The 22,521-nt window shown below is 42.6% G+C and overlaps 1 protein-coding gene across 1 annotated transcript in view; it reads right to left on the bottom strand.

Moving 5' to 3' along the window:
• Positions 1-12,677: 12,677 nt before the first annotated feature.
• The window catches only part of LOC112110753 (zinc finger CCHC domain-containing protein 24), a 163,612-nt gene continuing 153,768 nt past the window's right edge, over positions 12,678-22,521 (bottom strand). Inside the window, exon 4 of the mRNA XM_024205906.3 lies at positions 12,678-14,123. Within this exon, the coding sequence (XP_024061674.1) occupies positions 14,010-14,123 (114 nt within the window). The 3' untranslated portion in view covers positions 12,678-14,009. The remainder of the gene's footprint in view (positions 14,124-22,521) is intronic.

Genomic DNA, 22,521 nt, shown 5'->3' with positions numbered 1-22,521 from the left:
ATCTACGCTGCAATTTTTAATCTCACAGCCCAAGCCCTGTGAGACTGAGTCAGCTGACCTGGCCTCTGAGACTCGGTGCCATTGTTTTTTTTATTGCAGTGTAGATGGATACTGTGAGTCCCCTAAATCTGTGCCTCGGTTTCCTCATCTGTAAAGCTGTTGCAAATCTAAGAGCATGCCAGTTTTGCACTGATTTAATTAAATCTGTAGGAAAAATTGGCTTAATTAAAGTGGTGCAATTCCCTAGTGTGCATGGAGCTATAGTGAAAGAAAAGAGTATATAACACTTTTCTGTTGGTATAACTGCCTTTGCATTTGTTGCACAGATTTAACTATGTTGGCTAACTACAGTTGTTGTTAAACCTGTGCAAAAAGGCCTAAGTTAAACAAAGCACATGCGGACTTCAGACCCAATAAATGTGGAAAACATTAACCAGGGCCGCCCAGAGGAGGGGCAAGTGGGGTAATTTGCCCCAGGCCCTGGGCCCCGCAGGGGCCCCCACGAGAATGTCGGAGGCTCGCCCCGCCTTTGCCTTCCCCCATCCCCCGGCGCCTCAGCGCGCCGCGTCCAGGAGCGGCCCTGGACAGCGCTGCAGCGGCATGGCCTGAGGTCCTCCTGCTCGGAGCCGCGTGGTAAGGGGGCAGGGCTGCAAGCTCCGGTGGGCCGAGCTCCTGGACGCGGCTCGCTGAGGCTCTGGGAGAGGGGGTAAGTGGCATGGTAAGCCCCTCTGAGCCGGGCACCCCCCTGACCCCATCCCCCCACAGCCCTGACCCCCAGCTCCAAGCCCAGCCCCTCTGAGCCGGGCACCCCCAACCCCATCCCCCCACAGCCCTGACCCCCAGCTCCGAGCCCAACCCCTCTGAGCCGGGCACCCCCCGACCCCATCCTCCCGCAGCCCTGACCCCCAGCTCTGAGCCCAGCCCCTCTGAGCCGGGCACCCCCCGCCCCCCCCCCCCCCCAGCCCTGACCCCCAGCTCCGAGCCCAGCCCCTCTGAACCAGACACTCCCCGACCCAGAGCCCAGCTCCCCACCCAGCCCTGGGCAACGGTAGCGTCCCCCCAGGCAGCAACAGCCCATTGGCACCAGCCATCACCATCACCCAGCGACAGCCCATTATGTAATTGCAAATGTATACATACCATTAAAGCATTTAATGTTTTTTAATAATGTATTTCGTGTATTTTCAAATTATTAAAAATTAATTTTTGAATGTATTTCACTGGTTACTTTTTACATTTCCAAATACATGTTACTATAGTATTGCAACTTTTTTTTATGGAAGGGGCCCCCAAAATTGCTTTGCCCCAGGCCCCCTGAATCCTCTGGGCGGCCCTGACATTACCTTCCCAATTTTGCACTTATGGGGGAAAAATGCACAAGAGAGGTTCGATGCAGTTTGAGTCTGTTCATTTAAAAAAGTATTTACAGTAAAACTTTCTTTAAAAAAAAATCTTACGTTTGCCTATTTCCTATGATGAAAATTCTATAGCTGACCAAGCCTATTCTGTGTTGCTTGTAATTATTGTGAAAATGAAAGCTTCTGAGCAATATTCCCTAATTACGACAGAGTGATCTGTCTCACCTCACTTTTCCCCTGAAGCAGTCAGGTTTATTGTTCTGGGTTTTTTTGGTTTGTGTGGTTTGTATATGTGAATAAGTGGGATATAAATGAAGTGTGAAAAATAGTAGTTGTCTTTGTTCTTACTGCAGTATTTTCTATCCTTCTAAGAAAAAGCAGCAAAGGACAAATAGGCAACTTAAACATACAGACCTGTGGACAGGTTAATGCAGATGATGGCTTCCAATGTCTGGAAGAGTCAGATGCAATAAGTCAGCAATAGGGAATATTAAGGAAGATAGAAAGCTCACAGGAGCATGTATCTAGCTCTGACTACTAAGCCAGGGTCTTTGTGCTGGTATTGATTATCTAGGCTGTGTGGTGTTTTGGAAGCTTTTCCCCCAGGTAGGAAGGACAAATATATGCAATTTTCCCTACTTTGATAGCGGCACATTTTATTTGTACTTTACAAGAAGCCAGCCCAGCTATTTGGTCTGACACCAATAAACCAATTTATTTCAAGGCTTTGATTCAAACTAATATGCCAAAGTTCAGAAGTATACTCACATATTTCCCAACGGCAGTAGGCCAAATTCAGACACAGTGTAAGTTATGTCCAACTTTACTGAAGTCATCTGAGTTGCACTTGCTTATGTTACATCTGGATTTTGCCCATTAAGTTTGCAAAACTGGAATGGAAACCTATGAAAACTGGCTAATATTGGACTGCTAGTACCTGCCACTTTAGGTCAGGCCAGAAATAACACTAGGGAACAGTTCATTGTGGTAGATTGGCCTTTTTTGTTTTTCATCTCAGCTGGAATCAGAAAGGGCAGAGGCAAAATGAAAAATAGTTGGCGAATGGTGCAAGCCAAACTTTTGAAAACCTCTAAAAAAGCTTGGCTCTGGTTTTCTTTGATTCTTGGGTTGGGCTTTTTAAAAATCCATTTCAACTCACCCATTCTTAAAGAAGTCATAGTGCTTTAACAAAAACTGGATGAAACTATGAAGGTTTAGTCTAATGGAGAGTGGAAGCCAAATAAATTTAAGTTTTCCAAAGTAGGGCCATGTTTGATGGGTAGGCAGTCTAAATCATTTTAAGTCCATAATTACTGCATTGTTTCTCAGCATGGGTCACAGAGTGTCTACAGAGAATGACCAAGGTCATGGCTGTTCCCATGGTCTGCTCATCAGCCAGTTTGGGTTTGTTATATTTCTGGATTGTGCTTAAACAGTTAAGAGGGTCAATCTTTTTTTGTTTCGTTCAGAGAAGCAATGGACCTGGAGTGTAACTCAGGGAGGTTCTGACATCCAGGAATCTGATTGTTGAGTCTTGCATTTCAGCTCATTAAAGAAAGAACTAAACAGTACTGATGGAGGTAGGTTTTCCCATTGCATTACATCATCACCAACAACCTTTTAGATTTTATGATGTTTTGAAGGGGAATTTTGTTTTAATTATGGTTTTTAGGGTCTGTCCTTTCTAAGAAGGCTGTGCCAAGCATCAAAACCGTTGAGGCAAAGATAATAAGTGAAGATAATTTTGTCATTTTCAACAAGCTAAACACTATGGGGTCAATTGTGAGTCTGAGCCCTTAGATTATCAATGTGTTGGGCCACAAGATATCTGTTTACATTCACTCAGAACTGCGTGCTAGCAAACAATGGAATTGAAGGGGATATTATTTTTTCAGTACTGCAAGTTACTCATTTGTTATATTTATATGTTCTTTATGTAATACTTTTTATGGGCTGCTGCTATGAATCAACACAACAGACTCTAAGCATTACCAACATTCTGGGATTTGGTGGTTCACTTTCCTCTCTACCCCTTGCTTTGCCGTCCCCATATCTGGGGATAGAGATAAAAGGGAAACTCTTTGCTGATTTACTGCATGTACAATGCAATACTGGCGGTAGTAATAATCTTAGATGGCTTGTATGTGTTTGCTATGCACAGGGATGCACAAGCTTGAATGTGCATTTTTCTTGCTGGACAGCAGATTTAGGCATAAGTCATATAGTTTATACTTAACCCCATAGTGAAGTAGAATAAACCATAGTAATAGTGAAAAAACTTATTAAAATGTGATCTTACTGTGTTTTGAAAGGATGTTTTTGAGCTTTTGACCTCTGCGTACTAAAACTGCATGTAAAAATCGAAGGGCTTTGGTAACAACAAATATTATAAAGCTTCGATGTTGTTTAAACAAGTTATTTCTTCTCTCTCTCTCTCTCTCTCTCTCTCTCTCTCTCTCTCTCTCATACATTTGTGCTGCTTATCTAAAGGGTGGACAATTAGTATGAAGAGCCTATTACTAACCTGTTTGTTTTGGCTACAGAAGTACTACTTTGGAGGTTTTGTAAATTGGGAGTCAGGGCCGACTCTGGGGCGGCAAAAAAGCCCCCGCGGGGGGGGGGGGGGGGGGGGGCGGGCCCCGGGGGGGGGGCCGCCCTCCCCCCGGCGGCGGGGGGGGAGGGGGCAGGGCGGCGAGAGGGCGGAGGGCGCCGGGAGGAGCCCTGGGAGGAGGGCGGCGAGCCCTGGTGGGGGCTCCGCTCTCCCTCCGGCGGCCGGGGGGGAGGGTGCCGGGGGAGACAGCGGCCAGAGCGCCGGGGAGAGGGCGGCGAGCCCGGCCGTGGCCCCGCTCTCCCCGGCGGCCGGAGCGCCGCGCCGCCCCCCTCCAGGTGCCGTCCCAAGCACAAGATTGGTGGGCTGGTGCCTGGAGCCGGTCCTGTTGGGAGTGGGTTACTTTGACCTGTGACCTCCATCCTGTAGTCCTCTGGAAAATGTAGTCTGGTGTTATTTTGTTAATGCAACGGTAAATATTGTTTGTATTAGTGTTTGGTTTATTAAACATAGGAAGCCATTTCTATAATGAGGCATTGTAAGAGGGAAGTATACAACAGCATGGTTTGTCAACTCTACCTCGTTTATCTTCTGCTTTTTGGTTTAAAGGGCATGTTGGCCATTTAAGGTGCATGATTCTGCATAATTCCTGAGTATAAATAGAGGGCTGGGTTACTATGCGGTTTATTTCACCTCTGAGATTTTGTTAGGGTAGTGCATTATGAGTACTAGGAGCAAGTTTTCTATCAAAGGGCAAAACTCTCCTTGGGATTCTAGATCAGCAGGCAACTTTGTAGTCACTTTTGTGGGGTAGCAGCACTATTTTATAACTTTAATTTAAAATGAAGAACCACTTGGTTTTCCAAATGATGGTAGAAATTACTTAGCCAGTCAAAAACTCCTTACAATTTAAAATTTGAGGAGTTCAAAGTCACTGAATGAGGATAGCTGTGCAAGCCTTTCCACAGAGATCAAGCTATACCTACAGTATACATTGCATCCCCTAAGGATAATAGTGTGGATATCAAATCTGCACCATGTTTCTTAGGGCAACTGGAGGCTTTATGCATCTATAAGGTGTTACATGTTTTTCAAATAATATGAATTGGAATTAAAAATAAAGGGAAGGTTTTATTTTAGAAGTAGCATATTTAATTAACAGAATTAATTTTAATGATCCATTTATATTTTTAACACTTCATACCTCTAAGGTAGCTCTGACAGGCTTAATAGAGCAGAGGTTTTCAACCTGTGGTCTGTGGACCCCTGGCAGTCCGCAGACTGTCTGATTTCCAAAGTGGTCCACACCTCTATTTGAAATTTTTTAAGAGTCCGCAAATGAAAAAAGGTTGAAAATCACGCTAGTAGAGAAATCAACTTTGGCTGAGGTTTCAAGAATGGCTTGTGACTTTATGAGTAAGGCTACGATTTTGTCATGGATATTTTTAGTAAAAGTCATGACCAGGACACGGGCAATGAACAAAAATTCACAGAAGCCGTGACCTGTCCCTGACTTTTACTAAAAATGTCCATGACAAAACGGGGATGGAGGAGGGTCCAGCACCCTGCCCTGCTGTGACTGGGAGCTGCGGCCCTTGCCCTGTGACTGGGAACTGGGAGGGACACCCGCCCACGGGGACTGGGGAGCTGCCGGGGGATTCTCCCGCACTGCCTGCAGTGGCAGCTGGGGAGCTACTGGGGGATTCCCCCTCGCTGGTGGCGGCAGGGGTACCCCGCAGCTCCCAGCCACCATGGGAGGTAGGGTACCCTGCAGCTCCCGGCTGCAGGCTGAAGTCACAGAGGTCTGATGAAGTTATGGATTCCCTGACTTCCACGACCTCCATGACCAAACTGTAGCCTTATTTATGAGCAGTGAATTTAATGGAGTTCAGTGTTGCAATCCTACGTTTACAAATCATTGGTTTGCCCCCTCCTCCACAATCACGAGATTGACTTAACAGTCGTGAGACTTTTTAAAATAATGTGGTGTTTTTTTAATTTGCCTTCTGGCATTGGAGGTTTTAGGGTTGACATTTTCCAGCTTTTCTCTGCAACCGTGAGGGCTAGAAAGGCACCCTTTTCTTTTTTTTAAAGAATGTGAAGATTCTCGGGTAAGAACATGATTCCGAGGGCTTTAAGAAAAGCACTAGAGACCGTGACATTGGCGATACAACCGTGAGCACTGGATGCACTGCTGTAACTCTGTCCCTGACAGAGAAGACTTGCTCACAAGAGAAACCCTGCTAAATTGCAATATGACCAAACTAGCAGAGGGCTAAAGGACTGAACTGGCATGGTGATCTGCTCTTTCTAAGGTCTGGGTTGTTGGGACAAGCTCGTGCTACGACTGCCAGCACCCGGTCTGTGCATTGTTACCATGAAACCAACACAAGTTATGTTAAAACCCTGAAACAAACAACTCTCAACAAAAGCACACAACTCTCTCACTGTGTTGTTGCAATATTTTAATACAGCATTAAAATGCTATGATACTAGAGGAAAGCTGTATACTATCCAGCTAATAAGGCACATGTCGGAATGCCATTTTATGGACAATCCACAACAGAGGCTTTACAGTCTTTTCAGCAACACAGTCACTAGTTGAGTGAGTTGTCATCTTGGTTGCTGAGGTAGGACTGGTCCCTCTGAGGCCTTTGTCCATAGGTTTTTGTTTTTAAGCTGTACAAGTTTATTAACAATTACAGAAAAGAAAATCATACAAATTGGCAACTAAAATTGACAAGGTCAGTGGGTACAGCTGGTTAAAAACAAACAAAAGTCATAATAATTAAGCTAATTTTTAAAGCTGCAGAAATTCATAAGATACAGTTTTAGCACTATTATACAATGTAGTGACTGCTGTACTAAATAACCTTTTAAAGGAAACAAAAGTCCAGAACAGGATTAGGCAAACCTTCCATTTAAGCATGGTTTAAAAACAAAATCCATTACATAATCAAGCTACATGAAACGTAAAGTGTAAAAATGCTTCAAATACATGCATATTCTATCACACTATGAATTCTAATTAAAATAGACACAAATCCCTACAACAATCTACCTTGATCCTTTTCCATTATGTCCTTTGATTGACAATATTGCTTTAGCCAGTATTGCGTAGCAGCTCTCTGTTTATTGTCTGCAAACTGTCATGAATGTCAGTTTGTCAAATGATGCCCCCCCAACCAAACCTTCACACGCACCCACCCTTGCATTATGAAAAGAAAATCCCTACAATACAAAAATTGAATATCTGTGTTCCAGAATTTCTGAAAGCTGAATAGGTACTGTGCTTTCAGCATTTACTGTCTCTCTCACAAGGTCATAAAGTGATAGTATAATATTATCTGATTCTTACTCATGAATACATCTAGTTATAGCTTTGCCTAAAGAGGCAATACTTCCCAAAATACACATATAAATAAACTGCATAAGCTCATTAATAGAAGTCTATGCACTTGAATAATACATTGGTTACTTAATACTGATATTTTCATCCAAGGAAAACAAAAACAATATGGCTTAAAGAATTGCAAGGGTTTTTTGTCAGAATTATGTACCAACTTTCATATAATATTCTATGTAGACAATATTTCCTTCTTAATGTAGTTCTGTTGCATACTTTATACAAACAAAAGCATTGTAAAAAAACAAAAATGTAAATTACTTCCATAAATATTTTCTTGAGGATATACCCTTAGTTTTGCAAAATACTTAAGAAAACTCTTACCTCTGTTAGTATTCTAGTTGAGAGCAAGGCCCTTTTGAAAGCTTCCAAGTTGTAAAAACACTTTTTAAAAAAAACAAAACAAACAATACTATTTTTCTTTTTGTTAAAAGGCCCTCAAATATATACAAAAAAGTTACTGCAAAGAGTTTCCAGATAAGATAATTCAGTATTACAAGAAATATTTGTAACCATTCAAAAATTTTAACATCTAAAAAGGTTTCCAAAATACACACATAGTATTAAAACAAAACAAAAACAAACAAAAACTGAAATGAACTCCGTCAAGTATAACTCAAGATAAATACACATCTGCAAGTAAAACTGTAAAATACTTCATACAGGGGGTAAACATTAATATCAATCAACTACATCTAGTAACTGCACACGATTGTCCCTTTGAAATTCATCCTAAAAACGCAAACCGTCATCCATACATCTAAAATCTCTATCAGCCCTCTGAGCACTTAAGCAATATAAATGGACAGCAGTGGTTTTTGCAGATGTAAAACTGATATGCACTGATATTCAATCAGGAGTGGAGTGATGTCTTAAAAAATGACATTTTGAGGGGCTAAAATTCCGTCAAACTTCTAATTATGTTGGCAGAAGCAAGTGAGAAACACATGCTGAGTCACTTCATTTTAACAATGCTTGTATGTTGATGAATTATTGCATGCTATTCACTGACTAGCACTTAGAATATGTACTGGACACAGGGCCGGCTCCAGGCACCAGCTTACCAAGCAGGTGCTTGGGGCAGCCACTTCGGAGAGGGGCGGCACGTCCAGCTGTTCGGCGGCAATTTGGCGGACTGTCCCTCACTCCTGCTTGGAGCGAAGGACCTCCCACCGAATTGCTGCCGCAGGTCGCGATCGCGGCTTTTTTTTTGTTTTGTTTTTGTTTGGCTGCTTGGGGCGGCCAAAACCCTGGAGCCGGCCCTGACTGGACACACACAAATGATTTAACTGCAAGCCATAGAGAACTAATCTATTTATTTCTAATACTTTCAAATGGTCTTAGTTTTCATCTACTGGTTTAAGTAGTTTCATTTTTGGAATAATGGCTATAGCTTCAAGAGTCTGCAATTCATGTCTAGTCTAAATTCCATGTTGTACAAAAAGGTAAAATATAGAGGATCCTTCTATAAATGGCCTCCTCCGATATACATAACTTCACATTATAGTTTACAGACTAGGTCCCATATAATGGGGAACTTTAAAATACACTTATTTGCAGAAATAATATTTACCTTTTGTGTATTTATTTGCAATTAAAAAACAATTTTGAGACACCAAGGCATTGGATTTTTCTCAGGTGGCATCATAATGTATTATGGGGAAGCAGCAGTAGAAACTGGGTAACCTGGGGCCAAGAGTTAAATTATTTGGGGGGTGGGGGGGAAGTATCCTCAGCTGGTGCAAACTGATGTACCCCTGTCAACTGATTTTTTTTTTTCCTGAGCAATAGTGATCCAGAAGATCGGGTATACATGAAGGTTCTGATTGACTGAAGGAAGGAAGAATTATGACTTACATGGAAAAAATGAATGCTAAAAGTCTCCAGAAGAAACAAGGAATAGGGTGTGGTGCACAGTTCAATTCACAGGTAGATAACAATCTAATGTTTATAATTAAGTTTCCCAAACATATCCATAGGATCAAATCCTGCTCTCACGTGTGCCGCTATCAGCAGACTCAGTGAAGCGACTTAAATTCCTTCGGGCAGAATTTGACTGAATTAATTTGTTCTGAATTACAAATGTTTTCACTAAGACTTGCTTTTGACTTTCAATAAAACCGCTAAAACCCAGCAGAGAATACCAGTTGATGAGTTAAAAAACTAGAGCTGATCAAAGAAAAAAATGGTAGACATTTTTCATGAAAATTTGAGGAAAAAATAATCCCATAATTTCCAGGTCAAAATCAGAAATTTTGATGAAAATTTTCAAATTTGGAAAATTTCAGCCAGTTCAACTGGTCAAAAATGGGATAAATTTTTACCAAAAAAACTGAGCAAAAATCATCTTCGCTTACTCAAAATTAATTTTTTTTATAAAGAAATGTGTAAATCTGAAATTCAGAAAATTTCAACCTTTACTAAAAACTATGCTATTACTAAAGACTAACAACTGTGAACTACTGTAGATTAACAGTGGAATATGTTCCGATACTGACCTATAAATCCATATACAATAAGGATACTTACCAATAAAGATAAATACCAAGAGCTCAACATTCCACTCCTACAAATAAACCCATCAGGAGGGGGCCGGAGTACACCTGAAACTCTGTTTGGCCATGTGGACTTTTCCCCAGATCCACCCCTTGAGGTGATGGGGTTTTTGACAATGCACAGTGAGTCTGAGTGTCCCAAAAAACCCAGAGGGAATGCCAAATTCCATCCCTGTGGATGTAGGGGCAGTGAGCATTGTGAGCTGACTTCTCCAGCTCTCTGGCATTTCATGTTATTCACTCTTTCTCCACATCCCACGGACTGCACCATATATCTTGCTTCATTGATACAGATGGAAACCATGGCCAGAATAAATTCTGCATGAAGCAACATCTACCCCTACCAGGCTCAGAGAGGAGCATGCTGCTTCCCTTTCTGCCCCCTCTTCCTGGCTTATATACCTGTGGCGCCCCCATCATGTGGAGTGGTTTTTGTGGACTCTGGGGAGAGGGGAGCAGGCCAGGGAGTGTTGCTTCCTGCTTTCCCACAGTCTTAACTCCTTCACTACCTGCTTCTGGGCCCCTCTTCTCCAGCATAAGCGGAGAGGAGGATCCCATTTGCCCCTTGATTATTTCAAATGTGCTTACTAAGTATGAATTAAAGATGTACTTACTAGGTCACCAGTGACAATACATTTGGTGGGTTTCATTCTACACCTCATTTGGGTACATTGTGCAAGATTAAGTGGTAATTGCTTAATCACCACAGGTGGAAGACTACAATAAGAGGGGGATGCTATTGGTCATGAAAGGGGTTCACTGATAGAGATGGGTAGGGAAGCTTGCATAGTCCTTTCCTGGTTCCAGCCAGCAATATTCATCCTTTCCTTTCACTAACTAAAATGGGGTGGGGTGGGGAAACTCCAAAGCCCGGAGAAGTCAATGGGAGTCTTTCCATTGACTTCATCCGGAGTTGGACCAGGACCCAAATGCATTTGATTTGTGTCTTCAGTTAATGTGCTGACATTTCTAACATGTAGGATAATATGATGACATGAATGTTTAACCTCCAACAAGTATGTTAAAAAAAAAAAGGGTTATTCTATGCATATGCAAATGGTAGTTGAATTAAAGCCACATTGGATATATATTTGGGAACCTTGCTTTAAAGCATTCCCTAGAAATCGATAAGGTAAAAGTAATGCAGTACTGAACCTGAACAAATAACATTTAAAATGGTACTAATGTGAAAAAGGCAACAATTTTGTTTAATAATGTCCTTCAACTGGTCTATGTTAAGATCCTGCAGTGGCTTAAATATAGCATGTAATTATAGCTACATATAACTACATATTTTGCAGCTCTGATGTTCATCAACAGCAGGGCCGGCTCCAGGCACCAGCACAGCAAGCAGGTGCTTGAGGCGGCCAACGGAAAGGGGCGGCACGTCTGGCTCTTCGGCGGCAATTCGGCGGCGAGTCCCTCAGTCCCTCTCGGAGGGAAGGGCCTGCTGCTGAATTGCTGCCGAAGAATGAAGCGGCGGCAGTAGAGCTGCCGCTGAAGTGCCGCCAATCGTGGCTTTTTTTTTTTTCCCGCCGCTTGGGGTGGCAAAAATGCTGGAGCTGGCCCTGATCAATAGTATTTCTTCTTTAAGTGGTTGCCACGAATTTGAAATTATTTTGAAATGGAGGGGCAGATTGGTTGATACATTCTTAGCTTTATGAAGAAAACGGCTTTTCTCTTAGCTTTTGTTTGGTGCTATTTCTTAACTTTTCCTTTAGCTGGATCTTAAGTGTCAAAGAAATTGCTGCTAATATACCATTAAGTGCTCAAGGGAAAAAATTATAGCCAGTTTATTGTACGGCCTTCTTGCAATATTCCCCTTTGCATTACTGACACCCCAAACAATGGGTCAAAATTAACACTGAGGCCAAGTTTTAAAAACTCACCTCTAAACTGGCATGCACAAATTTTCTTATTTCATGGGCAAACTAAGAAGATTTGTTTAGAAAATCTGTCCCTAAGTGTACTTTTCAGTCTTCGGCTAAGAATGCATTCCCTCTTGAAGAAGCTAACTGTCTCACTTGATTGAGGCAATCAAAATCTGTGATCAATGTTAAATTTCAGTCATTTTTGTTTTAAATTATGGTACTGCTAACTGGGCAAAATTAGTCTCAAAGTGTTTAACTTAATATTATTTTGTAATTATATAGCAGTTTTCATCCAACAATGTCAAAAGGCCTTTAGACATTAAATAAACCTCACAACACCCTGGTGAGGTAGGTATGTTAAGTATTATTATCCCCATTTTGCAGATGGGGAAACTGAGGCATGGAGAGGTTCAGAGAGTTGCCCAATGTCAAACAGCAGGCCACTGGCAGAACCCAGGACAGAATCCGTGTGTCCTGTCTCCCAGTACACTACTCTAACTAGTAGACCACATTACTTACAACTTGAATTTTTGGGTTCCCCATACATTGTGAAAACTGAATTTTGTGTGAAATTTCTAAACAAATCATTTTTTGCCCCATCAACGTTTTGCCCTGTTCACAGACAAACATGGAAATGGCAAAAGTTTCACTCTAGATCAACTTTGTGAAGATCTTCACATTTCACATGTGAATGCTTACTACAAATTTTTAATCTGCTTTACAAGACTCTGACTGGTTGTACTAGTACCACCTCATCCTACCTTGGCATGTGATAACTCTGGATTGTATCTATCAGATTTAACTTTGAAACAGCTTTAACTTGCTATGAGTGTTTCGAATTTAAAACAGTTCCACTACATAACAATAACACACACATCCATTTCTTAAAGAAAATGTCATGAAAATGATTGATTTTAAAAAAACACCCTCCTGTAGCTTTCTATAGAAGTGGATGACACATACAAGTCTTATTCATTCTGTCCTTTTGCCAATCTACTCTTAAAAATACATACAAAACCAGACTACTGCCTTGAGGTACTTTCATTTCATGACATTCCCCAATCTCTGATAATATATTTTTCTTTGTAACAGGATCTTCCTGCACAAAGTCCCTTCTACCTGAAATAGGACAACCACATACAATTACTACATTTCTCCTAACCTATATAGATGTTTTAGAAAGACAGAGAAGAGGGTAGGTTATGTTCTTCATGCCCTATACAACCCCTGTGGCTACATAAGTATATACTTTTATATTAATAAATTTGCACAGTAGAAAACAGGTCATAAAAATATTTCCAGAAAGTGGCTTTCGAACTAGTATAAATATTAAGTCTGGTTACTCACTCAATTAGGGCTTGGGGACAAATTTCATCATTCTCATTCCCCATTATTCACAGTAAATTTAGTGTGCTTGTGGCCTAATGAATAGCAAATACACATAAAGGGCCCATTTAAAAGAAATTATATGACAAGAGAAGGATTTCAGTCAATCACAGCCTGAAGAAAGCAAACACTATTCTCTCCCAAAAGATGCTGGAATCCTTACTGACAATCTGTCCAGCTGCTATTCTCCATTTCCATAAAAAAAAACCCCACTCCCTCAAACAATTATACACTTTATTTTACCTTCACTGAGTCCACCTACGCCCTACCCAAGTTATATTAAGCAGTGGAAGTCCAAGAAAGCAGCAGCATGAAACTTTCAAATCTTCCAAAGCAAGGAAAACATGATAGTTTCCCTTCTTTAATGCTGTGGCTTGTTGAATCTTCCTTTGTCTTGTCGTATAAGAGAATAATGTTCATGGGGTTAGCGAGCACTCCCAATTAGTGGCCTTGCAGGTTACCTAAGTCCTGCAAAAGCCATTCATAATGTTTACTCCCCAGTGAACATTATATCTTGCCTAACACACAGCACTTCTCTTCATTTCACCTGGCCATGATATAGGAACCGTGTAAACAATCAACAGAAACCACAGCAGTGGTTCCATTGTGAACACTATCAGTAACACTGTTTGATAGATATATAGATAGATCGATATATAAAACACACCATAGTCCTATAAATATATCTTGCACGTATACACATACACAGGAAAAGTGTTACATTCTATTAATGGTAAGGCATATTATTAGTTTAAAGATAGGCAAAATTGGCAATCTTTTTTTAGTTTTTTTTTTTTTTTGTCTTGGATTCTGTGTTGCTGTTGACCGCGTGCTGCCAAAGGATCTCGCAGGATGATGGGGACGGAAGAGGCCACCCTTGAAGGTTTATTGCACACGACGGCAGTAGTAGCCCAAAACTTTGCACTTCTCACACAGATGCTGAGGATGCTCCTTGCTCTGATCTGAAACATCCAGGCCATCCGGCTTTTCCAGGGGTCTCTGCAGGGAAGAAAGGGAATAGCGCATACTGTAGTAAATGTCACTGACAATCGATCGTGAATAGGCCTACAAACCCAACTTTTAAGGTTATTTTGCTAGACTTTCTCCAAGTGCAGCTAATGGTGCTATATTTCTTTCCTGAAAAGCCAAAACATGTTGCCAGCCACCTGGCTCTGCAGTGGTGGGAACTGTCTCGACAGCATGAATGTCATTCCCTTTCACACAAGGTCTTGTAAACCCTTACTCTAGCTATATTGCTAAAAAAGACTTCATTTATAACCTCATGCTATAAAACAGCCCCATTTATTGACTTGGCCTCAGTGATTGTGTCCCAAAGGCATTAGCACTTAGAACATAGGCATCCCATTGCCCCAGGCACGCCAGGGGGGTTAACGCCATTAGGATTCAGTGCTAATACCAACAAGTCATCTTGCCAATGTACGGATATGAAACAAGTGACGGAGGTTTGCCTGACACACACCTCCATATTTGGAGAGCTGGAATTTCCCAAACACAGCAGCTGCCAAAGTAGGGGAAGAAAACTGCTCAACTAGTAACATGGTTAAGTATTTGTAATAACAGTTAAGTAAGATTTGGTGGGGGGACAGAGGAGGGAATCAGCAAAACAGGGAGTGAAAATTCCTCAGATTTACTAGATCTTGTACTTTAAATTTCCCTAAGATCTAAAAGCTTTCACATTTGTTTAAAAAATAAAACACCCACACTGTATATCAAAGCAAGGCTGCCTGTTTGAAAGATCTGATGGGTACAAAGGTGAGAGAGACATAAAGATGAAACAATACAGTGTGCACTTTATAGTGGAATCATGAAAATGTATAACTTCTCTGGCTTTCTAAGAGTCAGGGGTAAAAGTAAGTCCAGTGACTTACCAGTATGCTGGGGCCAGCTCTGGCCCCCGGAAGGGGCTTGGCCTAGGGTGGAAGGGGCGTGGCTGAGGGAGTCAGAGCCAGCCCCAGCCCACTCTGTAAGGTAAGTGCCCCCGCCCCCGCCGGGGTAGCAGCAGCAGCCCGGGGCTCCCCCGCTTCTACCGCCCCGGCCCTGTAAATAGCTGTGGGAGCCCTGGGGAAGCAGCGGAGCTCCGGCGGCTATTTAAAGGACCGGGGCGGCAGAGGCAGCTACCCCTGGGCTCCGGGGGCTATTTAAAGGACCCGGGGATCCCCTGCTTCTACAGCCCCGGCCGGTACACCGTACCGGGGCGTACTGGCTTACTTTCACTTCTGCTAAGAGTGCATTTAAAAGGCAGTCTGGTTGCGTGATGGTTTGCAATAAAGGCAGCAGTGAGTGTTCCACGGTACTGTGGATAGTGACAGCGAATGGGGTGAAATCTGAAAACAAGCCAAAGATTTTCCACTGTTTTAGGAATAGTAGCTTCTTGCTGACTGTCTCAAAATATTGTTCTTGGGGAGGGAAGTGGAGAAATATACAGTAGACATTTAACCCTGTTCACCTCCCTGCCCCATTCCCAAACCCTCGCTCCAATCTTGCCTGAAGCGATAAAATGTTAAGAGCATTCGATGTTCTAAATTATTAAGATTTCTAAATTAACAACAATTGACTAGATGATCATGATGGTCCCTTCTGGCTTAAAGTCTATGAGTTTATGAATTTAAATGTCTGCTCTTCATTCCAGCGTACCCTTCTTAAAATACTGAGCATCAAAACGAAAAGGCCATTTGAAACTTTTAGTGCAAGTAGTAACAACCCAGAGTTGAAGAGGTACATTTTATTGCATTCTAAAAGAAGAATAAAATAAGCCAAAATCTACTATATTCTACTTAGCCCAAGAAAGGATACCTGCAACTTCTTGCTGTGTTCATTCTTGTTTCTGAGCGCTGAGATGAACATTTTCACTTATTGGCTTTCACAGATAGTAATAATAGCAAATGGAATTAATTCTGCGGAGATTGCCAATAGTTTGTTCACCTCTTTCTCTACAGTACATGGTCCAATGCTTTGTCCACTTGGGGCCAGATTCTGAACTGGTGTAAACGTGCATAGTTCTGTTTACTTCAAGGGACTAGCACATGATTAAACTTAATCACAATCTTCAGTACTTAGCTGGATCAAGTACAGCATTCCCAGCATTCAAAGCCTGTGAAAGATTCCCACTGACTTCAGTGGGCTTTGGAACAGGCTATTAATGAGTTCCTTAAAAACAGAGCATTAGAACTGGGATTCCAGCCCTGTGCTCATTCCACTAGGCCGCACAGTGGTTCTGCCAGTCTAGTAACGGAGATATATAAAACCAAGATGAATAAGCAATGTAAGGTCTGTTTTCAATTGGGAAAAACGGTCATCCCCCCTTGTCCCCCCCTCCCCCGCAAATATTTCCTTCATATGTCACCCAAGGAGATGTGTTGGATAATATATGTTTTCCCTGAAGTTTGACCCCCCATCTGCAATACAGTCTAAGTTGAGGTTCAGGCACTACAAGAGTTAATTTGTACCCCAAGAGGAGAGCTTCTGGAAGCTTTGAAATGCTACAGTTAAAACAGAGCAGCCATTCGGCACAGCTCTGATTGCTTCTACATACTAGCTATGCTCTGATTAAAGAGAAAAATACAGCAGTTATCATGTTTATTGATATAAGCCAGCTTTTTTTTTTTTTTTTTTTAACACAAGGCCTCGGGAATCGTTTTTCCTGGAAATAGTGCAAAGGACGTTGGGAATGCCTTGGAGTGCCAAGAGTTTCTTGGACTGCTGTCAGAAACAATACCTCTCCATGGTTTGCGTTCCCCCTGTGATGACTGAGCTCAGCTTTTTTGGCCTGGGAGCCACTTAGATTTCAGAAATGTTATTGTTACCAGCACGTTACGACATACAGGCTGGGGAAAGAAGGGTTATGAACACAGGAAACCAGGTTGCTTGGGGCCAGCTGGAAGGCACAAAGCAGTGTTAGGGCTGCTATTTTGATGAGGTTAGAGGACTATATCTCCAGAAACTACACTATGTATAGAGAGGTTGAATAAAAAAAATAAAATGTGTTGCTTCAATATTTAAATGCACTGAAGGGCTTGGCTTTGGTGTGTATCTAAGTTATTTGCTGTAAAAATTAATCTGCCCCATTCCTATTATTCCTTTATCATTAGTAATGATAAAACAAATATTTAATAATAAAAAAACAACGTGGAGAGTGATAGGATGAGAGCAGCATTCCTGCTCCACCCTTTTTACACCATGTGGAAGGTCCAGAGTGGTGTAAAGAGGCCCTAAAAGCCCCATGTCCAGCTGTAGCAGAATTCCCCTAGCACAGGCATGGTGCAGGACAGCTATAAGGCTGCCTCCTGAAGTTCTGGGAGGTGTACCGGGGGGACAAGGGGTTGGTGGCAGGAGGGATGTATTGAGGGATGCAGGCTGCAGAGACTCAGAGCTAGCTGCTGTAACATAGACAGGCCCACAGGGCTATCTAAGGGTATGTCTACAGTACAAGTGCTACAGCGATGCAGCTATAGTGCTGTAATATAGACCCTACAGAAATGGAAGGAGTTTTTCTGTCATTGGAGTAAATCCACCCACTTGAGAGATGGTAGCTAGGTCAGTGGAAGAATTCTTCCATCGATCTAGGTGCATCTACAGTGTGGTTAGCTCAACCTAACTACGTTGCACACGGCATGACATTTTTTGCACCCTTGAGTGATGTTGCTAGGTCAACCTAGGTTTTAGGTGTAGATCAGGCCTAAGTTATGTCAAGAGCCTCTTCAGCACCCCAAGATCTGGAGGGCACAAAGGTGGCTTAAAGACACCACAGCCCCCTCCCCTGGGCTGCAGGCTCTGTGACGCACCTCTTAGAGGCCCATCAGGGAATCTCACTTATGTTTCTTTGGTCACAAGTGCTGGTCACTGGAAAAATAAGAAACTGAGAAGTAGTGATGGTAAAACAAAACAAAAAAACAACTGTTAAAAAATGTTCATTGGGAAAATGGCTTTTCAGTTTATGAATGCTTTCATGGAAAAAATATCCATTTTTCACTGAAATTTTTCAAGTTTTTATTGAAAAACTGAAACTGTTTTAAACTGAAAAAATTGGGTTTTGGTGTTTTGTTTTTTCAATGAAAACCCATTTTTGTAATTGACAAAAATTGAAAAAAAAATCTAGTTTTTCACATAAAGTTTTCTTTGTGTGTGGGGTGAGAGAGGGGGGAAAGAAAATTCTGACCACCTCTATTGAGAAGGCGTTGGGCTGCAGTGACTATGCTGTTGCCTGCATGGAATAAAGCTGAAATGATTCTATATTTAAACAGCAAGGCCTGCTTCCCAAATTAACTTTTAATTGAAGCCTTTTGCTAAGCCACATTCAGCATTTTTCTGATTATAATCCCCACCCCAGTAAATAAATAATTAACAAACCAAAACACCAAAAAAACAAATGAAACCTTATGAGTTGTTAGAAAAATAAGGCGAGTCTGCACGAGCAATGGAAGTAAAACCAGGGACAGTGCACCACTGTCCATCACTGCCTGTCTACAAGTGTTAATTTACAGTCGCAGATGTGTGTACTGTAATGGATCTAAGCTCACTGCGCTATGTCTCAAAGGTACGGTACAGAGTTCATATTCTGGCTTTGATCATCCCTTTTGAGATTCACAGCCCTCTGTTTGTGGATCTTTCCCTTCCTGTGTGAAAAGAGAGGCCCTCCCTCTCACCCCCTACCTGTGGAGGCTTCTCAATGTTTCCCTAAGTCTGTGTTTGCAGGAGGGTTGGAGACGGCACATGCAGGGGAAAGGAAAAGCTGGTCCAGAAGAATGAAATATACTTAGGAGAGATAATTCAGCTTCTCTCCAACGGAGCTGTACCCCCAAGGAGATGGGGTTGACAGGAGCATTAAGGCGCAGAGCCAGTGTGGAGACAAAATGTCTCCTGCAGATCCAGAGAGATTCTTCCTGTCTGGGGGCATGCTTCAAGGTCATTCCCATGGGATGGTGTGAGGGAATCTCCACATGGGGGTCCTCATGGATGTTCACTTCCCCCCTCACAGATTGTACCATGGACTGGAATGACCTGCCCTGTTTTTAGAGTTGTATTTTTAAGCCTAAAATTACCTTGTTTGGAAGGGAGAGCAAGCTGATATGCGGAGGAGAGCTATGAAATAATAAGAGCACAGAGAGAGAAGGCCAGCCAGGCCCTGGCTCATAATAGAAATAGAAAGCGGAACTTAATGAAATTCAAATGCAAGTGAACAAACAGCATGTAATTAACCCATGGGATTAATTGTTTCAAGGTCTTAATGAGGTAAATAGATTTGCATGGTTTAAATAAAGGATTAGACATGTATGAATTAAAATAGACACTACAATTACACCAGATAGGATAACAGTTACAAGGGTTTGTGATCCTCAAGTGGTCAGAAATTTCCCCCATGACACTGGTATATCATTATAGGTTTGTTCTTGCTTTTCTCTGAAGGATCCAGCATTAGCCATTGTCAGATCATTGGCCTGTTCAAAGACAGCAGTTCCTATGTGAACTTTAAATGCAATTAATAATCTTATCAAGAGTATACACAATGTGTTTGTAGTGTCAGTCTACATTTTGCCCATCTGGTACATCTCCATCAGTCTTGTTATGCAGTAATGAATTTAGCCCTGAGAATGAAAGTACGAAGTGTTGTGCTAAAGCAGGGGTGGACAAACTTTTTGGGCTGAGGGCCACATCTGGGTGGGGAAATTGTATGCAGGGCTGGGGCAGGGGGTTGGGGTATGGGAGGGGGTGTGGTGTGCAGGAAGGGGCTCAGGGCAAGGGATTGGGGCAGAGGAGGGGTGCGGGGTGTATGAGGGGGCTGAGGGTAGGGGCTTGGGGTGCAGGAGGGGTGCAGAGTGCAAGAGGGGGCTCAAGGCAGAGGTGCCGGAGCGGTGCGGACTGTGGGAGGGGGCTCAGAGCAGGGGTTTGGGGTGCAGGAGGGGTGCAGTGTATGAGGGGGCTTAGGGCGGGGAGTTGGGGGGAGGGGTGCAGGAGGGGTTCGGGCTCCGGTGTGGCAGCGGCGCGCACCAGGGCCAGGGCAGGGGCAGAGGGCTCCGTGTGCACTGCCCTTGCCGCGCCTCCAGGTATCTCCCCCGAAGCTCCCATTGGCCATGGTTCCCCGTTCCTGGCCAATGGGAGCTGTGGGGGGGCGGTGCCTGGAGGCAAGGGCCCGGGGGCCGTAGGGATGTTGGGCCAGCTGCTGCTGAGAGCGGCGCGGGGCCCGCAGCGCCACGGGGGGCAATCCCGTGGGCCAGATCCAAAGCCCTGATGGGCCGGATCCGGCCCACGGGCCGTAGTTTGCCCACCCCTGTGCTAAAGCCAAAAGAAAATAAGAATGATCAATCATATCAGAAGTTTAAGTAATATTAATAAGTAGGGCAGTTTGTATATAGCTGACATAATTCTGCATTTCTACTAACAGATAAAAAAATGTTCCCCTGTGTTTAATTATGCACTCCCATTAGAGTGACGCATTTTTAATGGTACAAATAGCTCTGGAATAATAGTCTTGTTTTCACTGGACTGCACCATTCCGTTAGTAGAAGTAAGCTCTTTGAGGCTATTGTATGTTTGTACAGTTTGTACAGTGCCTAGCAAATAGAGCCCAACTTAGTTGTAGCCTTTAGGAAGTACCACGATAAAAATGTTAAACAATAACAAAAGACTGCTGTGTGCAAAACTGAACTGGCATTTTGTGAGGCAGAGCTGATGCAGCCTGTTAATTTGGAGTGATATATACACACACTGTGCTCTCTCAGGGTTACTTTAATTGTTGTTCTTGTTCCTTGCTGAAATAAGACATTCAGATTGGAAGTATCTGGTTACTCTTTGGGCTTGGCTACACTTGCAAGTTAGAGCACATTAAAGCAGCCATGGGCGCCCTAGCTCACTACCTGTCCACACTGGCATGTTCAGAAAAATAATGCCATTTGATGGTATTTTTTTTCAGCTTTCATTATGGTAATGCCATTTGATGGTCCATAGGGATTTCATGGCAGCAGCACAGGAAGGAGGAGTGGAGGACCAGCAGTGAAACAATTGAGGAATGAAAATCATAAGACATGGGGAGCTTCACACAAAGCAAAAAGAAACCATCAAATGAAGCTACATCAGCCTGTGACAAGCTTTGAGACTGCCTAGATCCAACCAAACTGTGTGTGATAATTCATCATAATTTATTATTTGGGGAGCATCGGCAACACCTTCCACTATACAAATTCTTCCATCCCTTCTTTTACAGAGCTTGAATGCCTTATTTGTACACGGTGCTATAAAAACATTGAGAAGACTTATCCTACCCCAAAGAGATTCTAATCTAATTTGGACGGATAGGGTGTGTGGAATAACAGTGCAAGACTGAATGGAGACCTTCTCTGTGGGCAGCTGGCATTGGAACTCAATGGGTTGTAAGAAGCAAAGAGCAGGTGGCCAGCCCATGGAATTGTGGCTGTTCCAAGCAGAAAGGACCTAATGCTGAACGGTGTGCATGGGAGAAGACAAAAAGAGACTGCAGAGCATATGAAACAAGCAGAGGCACTGGAGGGGATGGAAGAAGAGAAATGTAGGTGGGAACAGTCGTGACAAGCTTGGAAGTTGAAAACAACTAGTTTGTATTTGACACTAGGAAAGGGATAGAAAATAAGACAAAATTTCATAATGCCACTATATAAATCCAGGGTACATCCACACCTTGAATTCTGCGTGCAGTTCTGGTCTTTCCATCACAAAACAGATTTATTTGTATTGGAAAAGATAAAGAAAAAGGCAACAAAATGAACAACTTCCATATGAGGAGAGATTAAAAAGATTAGAACTGCTCATCTTAGAAAAGAGATAACTAAGAGGAGATATGATGGAGGTCTATAAAATCATGAATGGTGTGGAGAAAGTGTATAAGGAAGTGTTATTTACCCCTTCACATAACACAAGAACTAGGGGTGACCCGATGAAAAGATTAGGCATCAGGTTTAAAACAAACAAAAGAAAGTGCTTCTTCATACAATGCATAGTCAACCTTTGGAACTTGTTGCCAGGGGATGTTGTGAAGGCCAAAACTATAACTGAGTTAAAAAAAGAGCTAAATAAGTTTATGATAGGTCCATCAATGGCTGTTCACCAAGATGGTCAGGGATGTAACCCTTAAATCTCTGACTAGCAGAAGCTGGTATACTGGACAACAGGGGATGGATCACTCGAAAATGCCCTGCTCTTTTCATTCCCTCTGAAGCATCTGGCAGCGGCCACTGTCAGAAGGCAGGACACGGTCTGACCCAGTATGACGTTCTTCTGTTCTAATTAATGGAAGTTAGGAGTGATTTTGTGTAACTATTTTCAGGCCAAGTCCTCAGCTGGTGTACATTGATTAATGGGACTATGTTAATATGGCTATATCACCAGTTGAGGATATGGCCCTTTGTGC

This window comes from Terrapene carolina, unplaced genomic scaffold, assembly GCF_002925995.2.
Source record: "Terrapene carolina triunguis isolate 2854851 unplaced genomic scaffold, T_m_triunguis-2.0 Scaffold147, whole genome shotgun sequence".
Classification (NCBI taxonomy): Eukaryota; Metazoa; Chordata; order Testudines; family Emydidae; genus Terrapene; species Terrapene triunguis.
The sequence above is the reverse complement of the archived record's forward strand: the minus strand, read 5'-3'. Positions and strand labels throughout refer to the sequence as shown.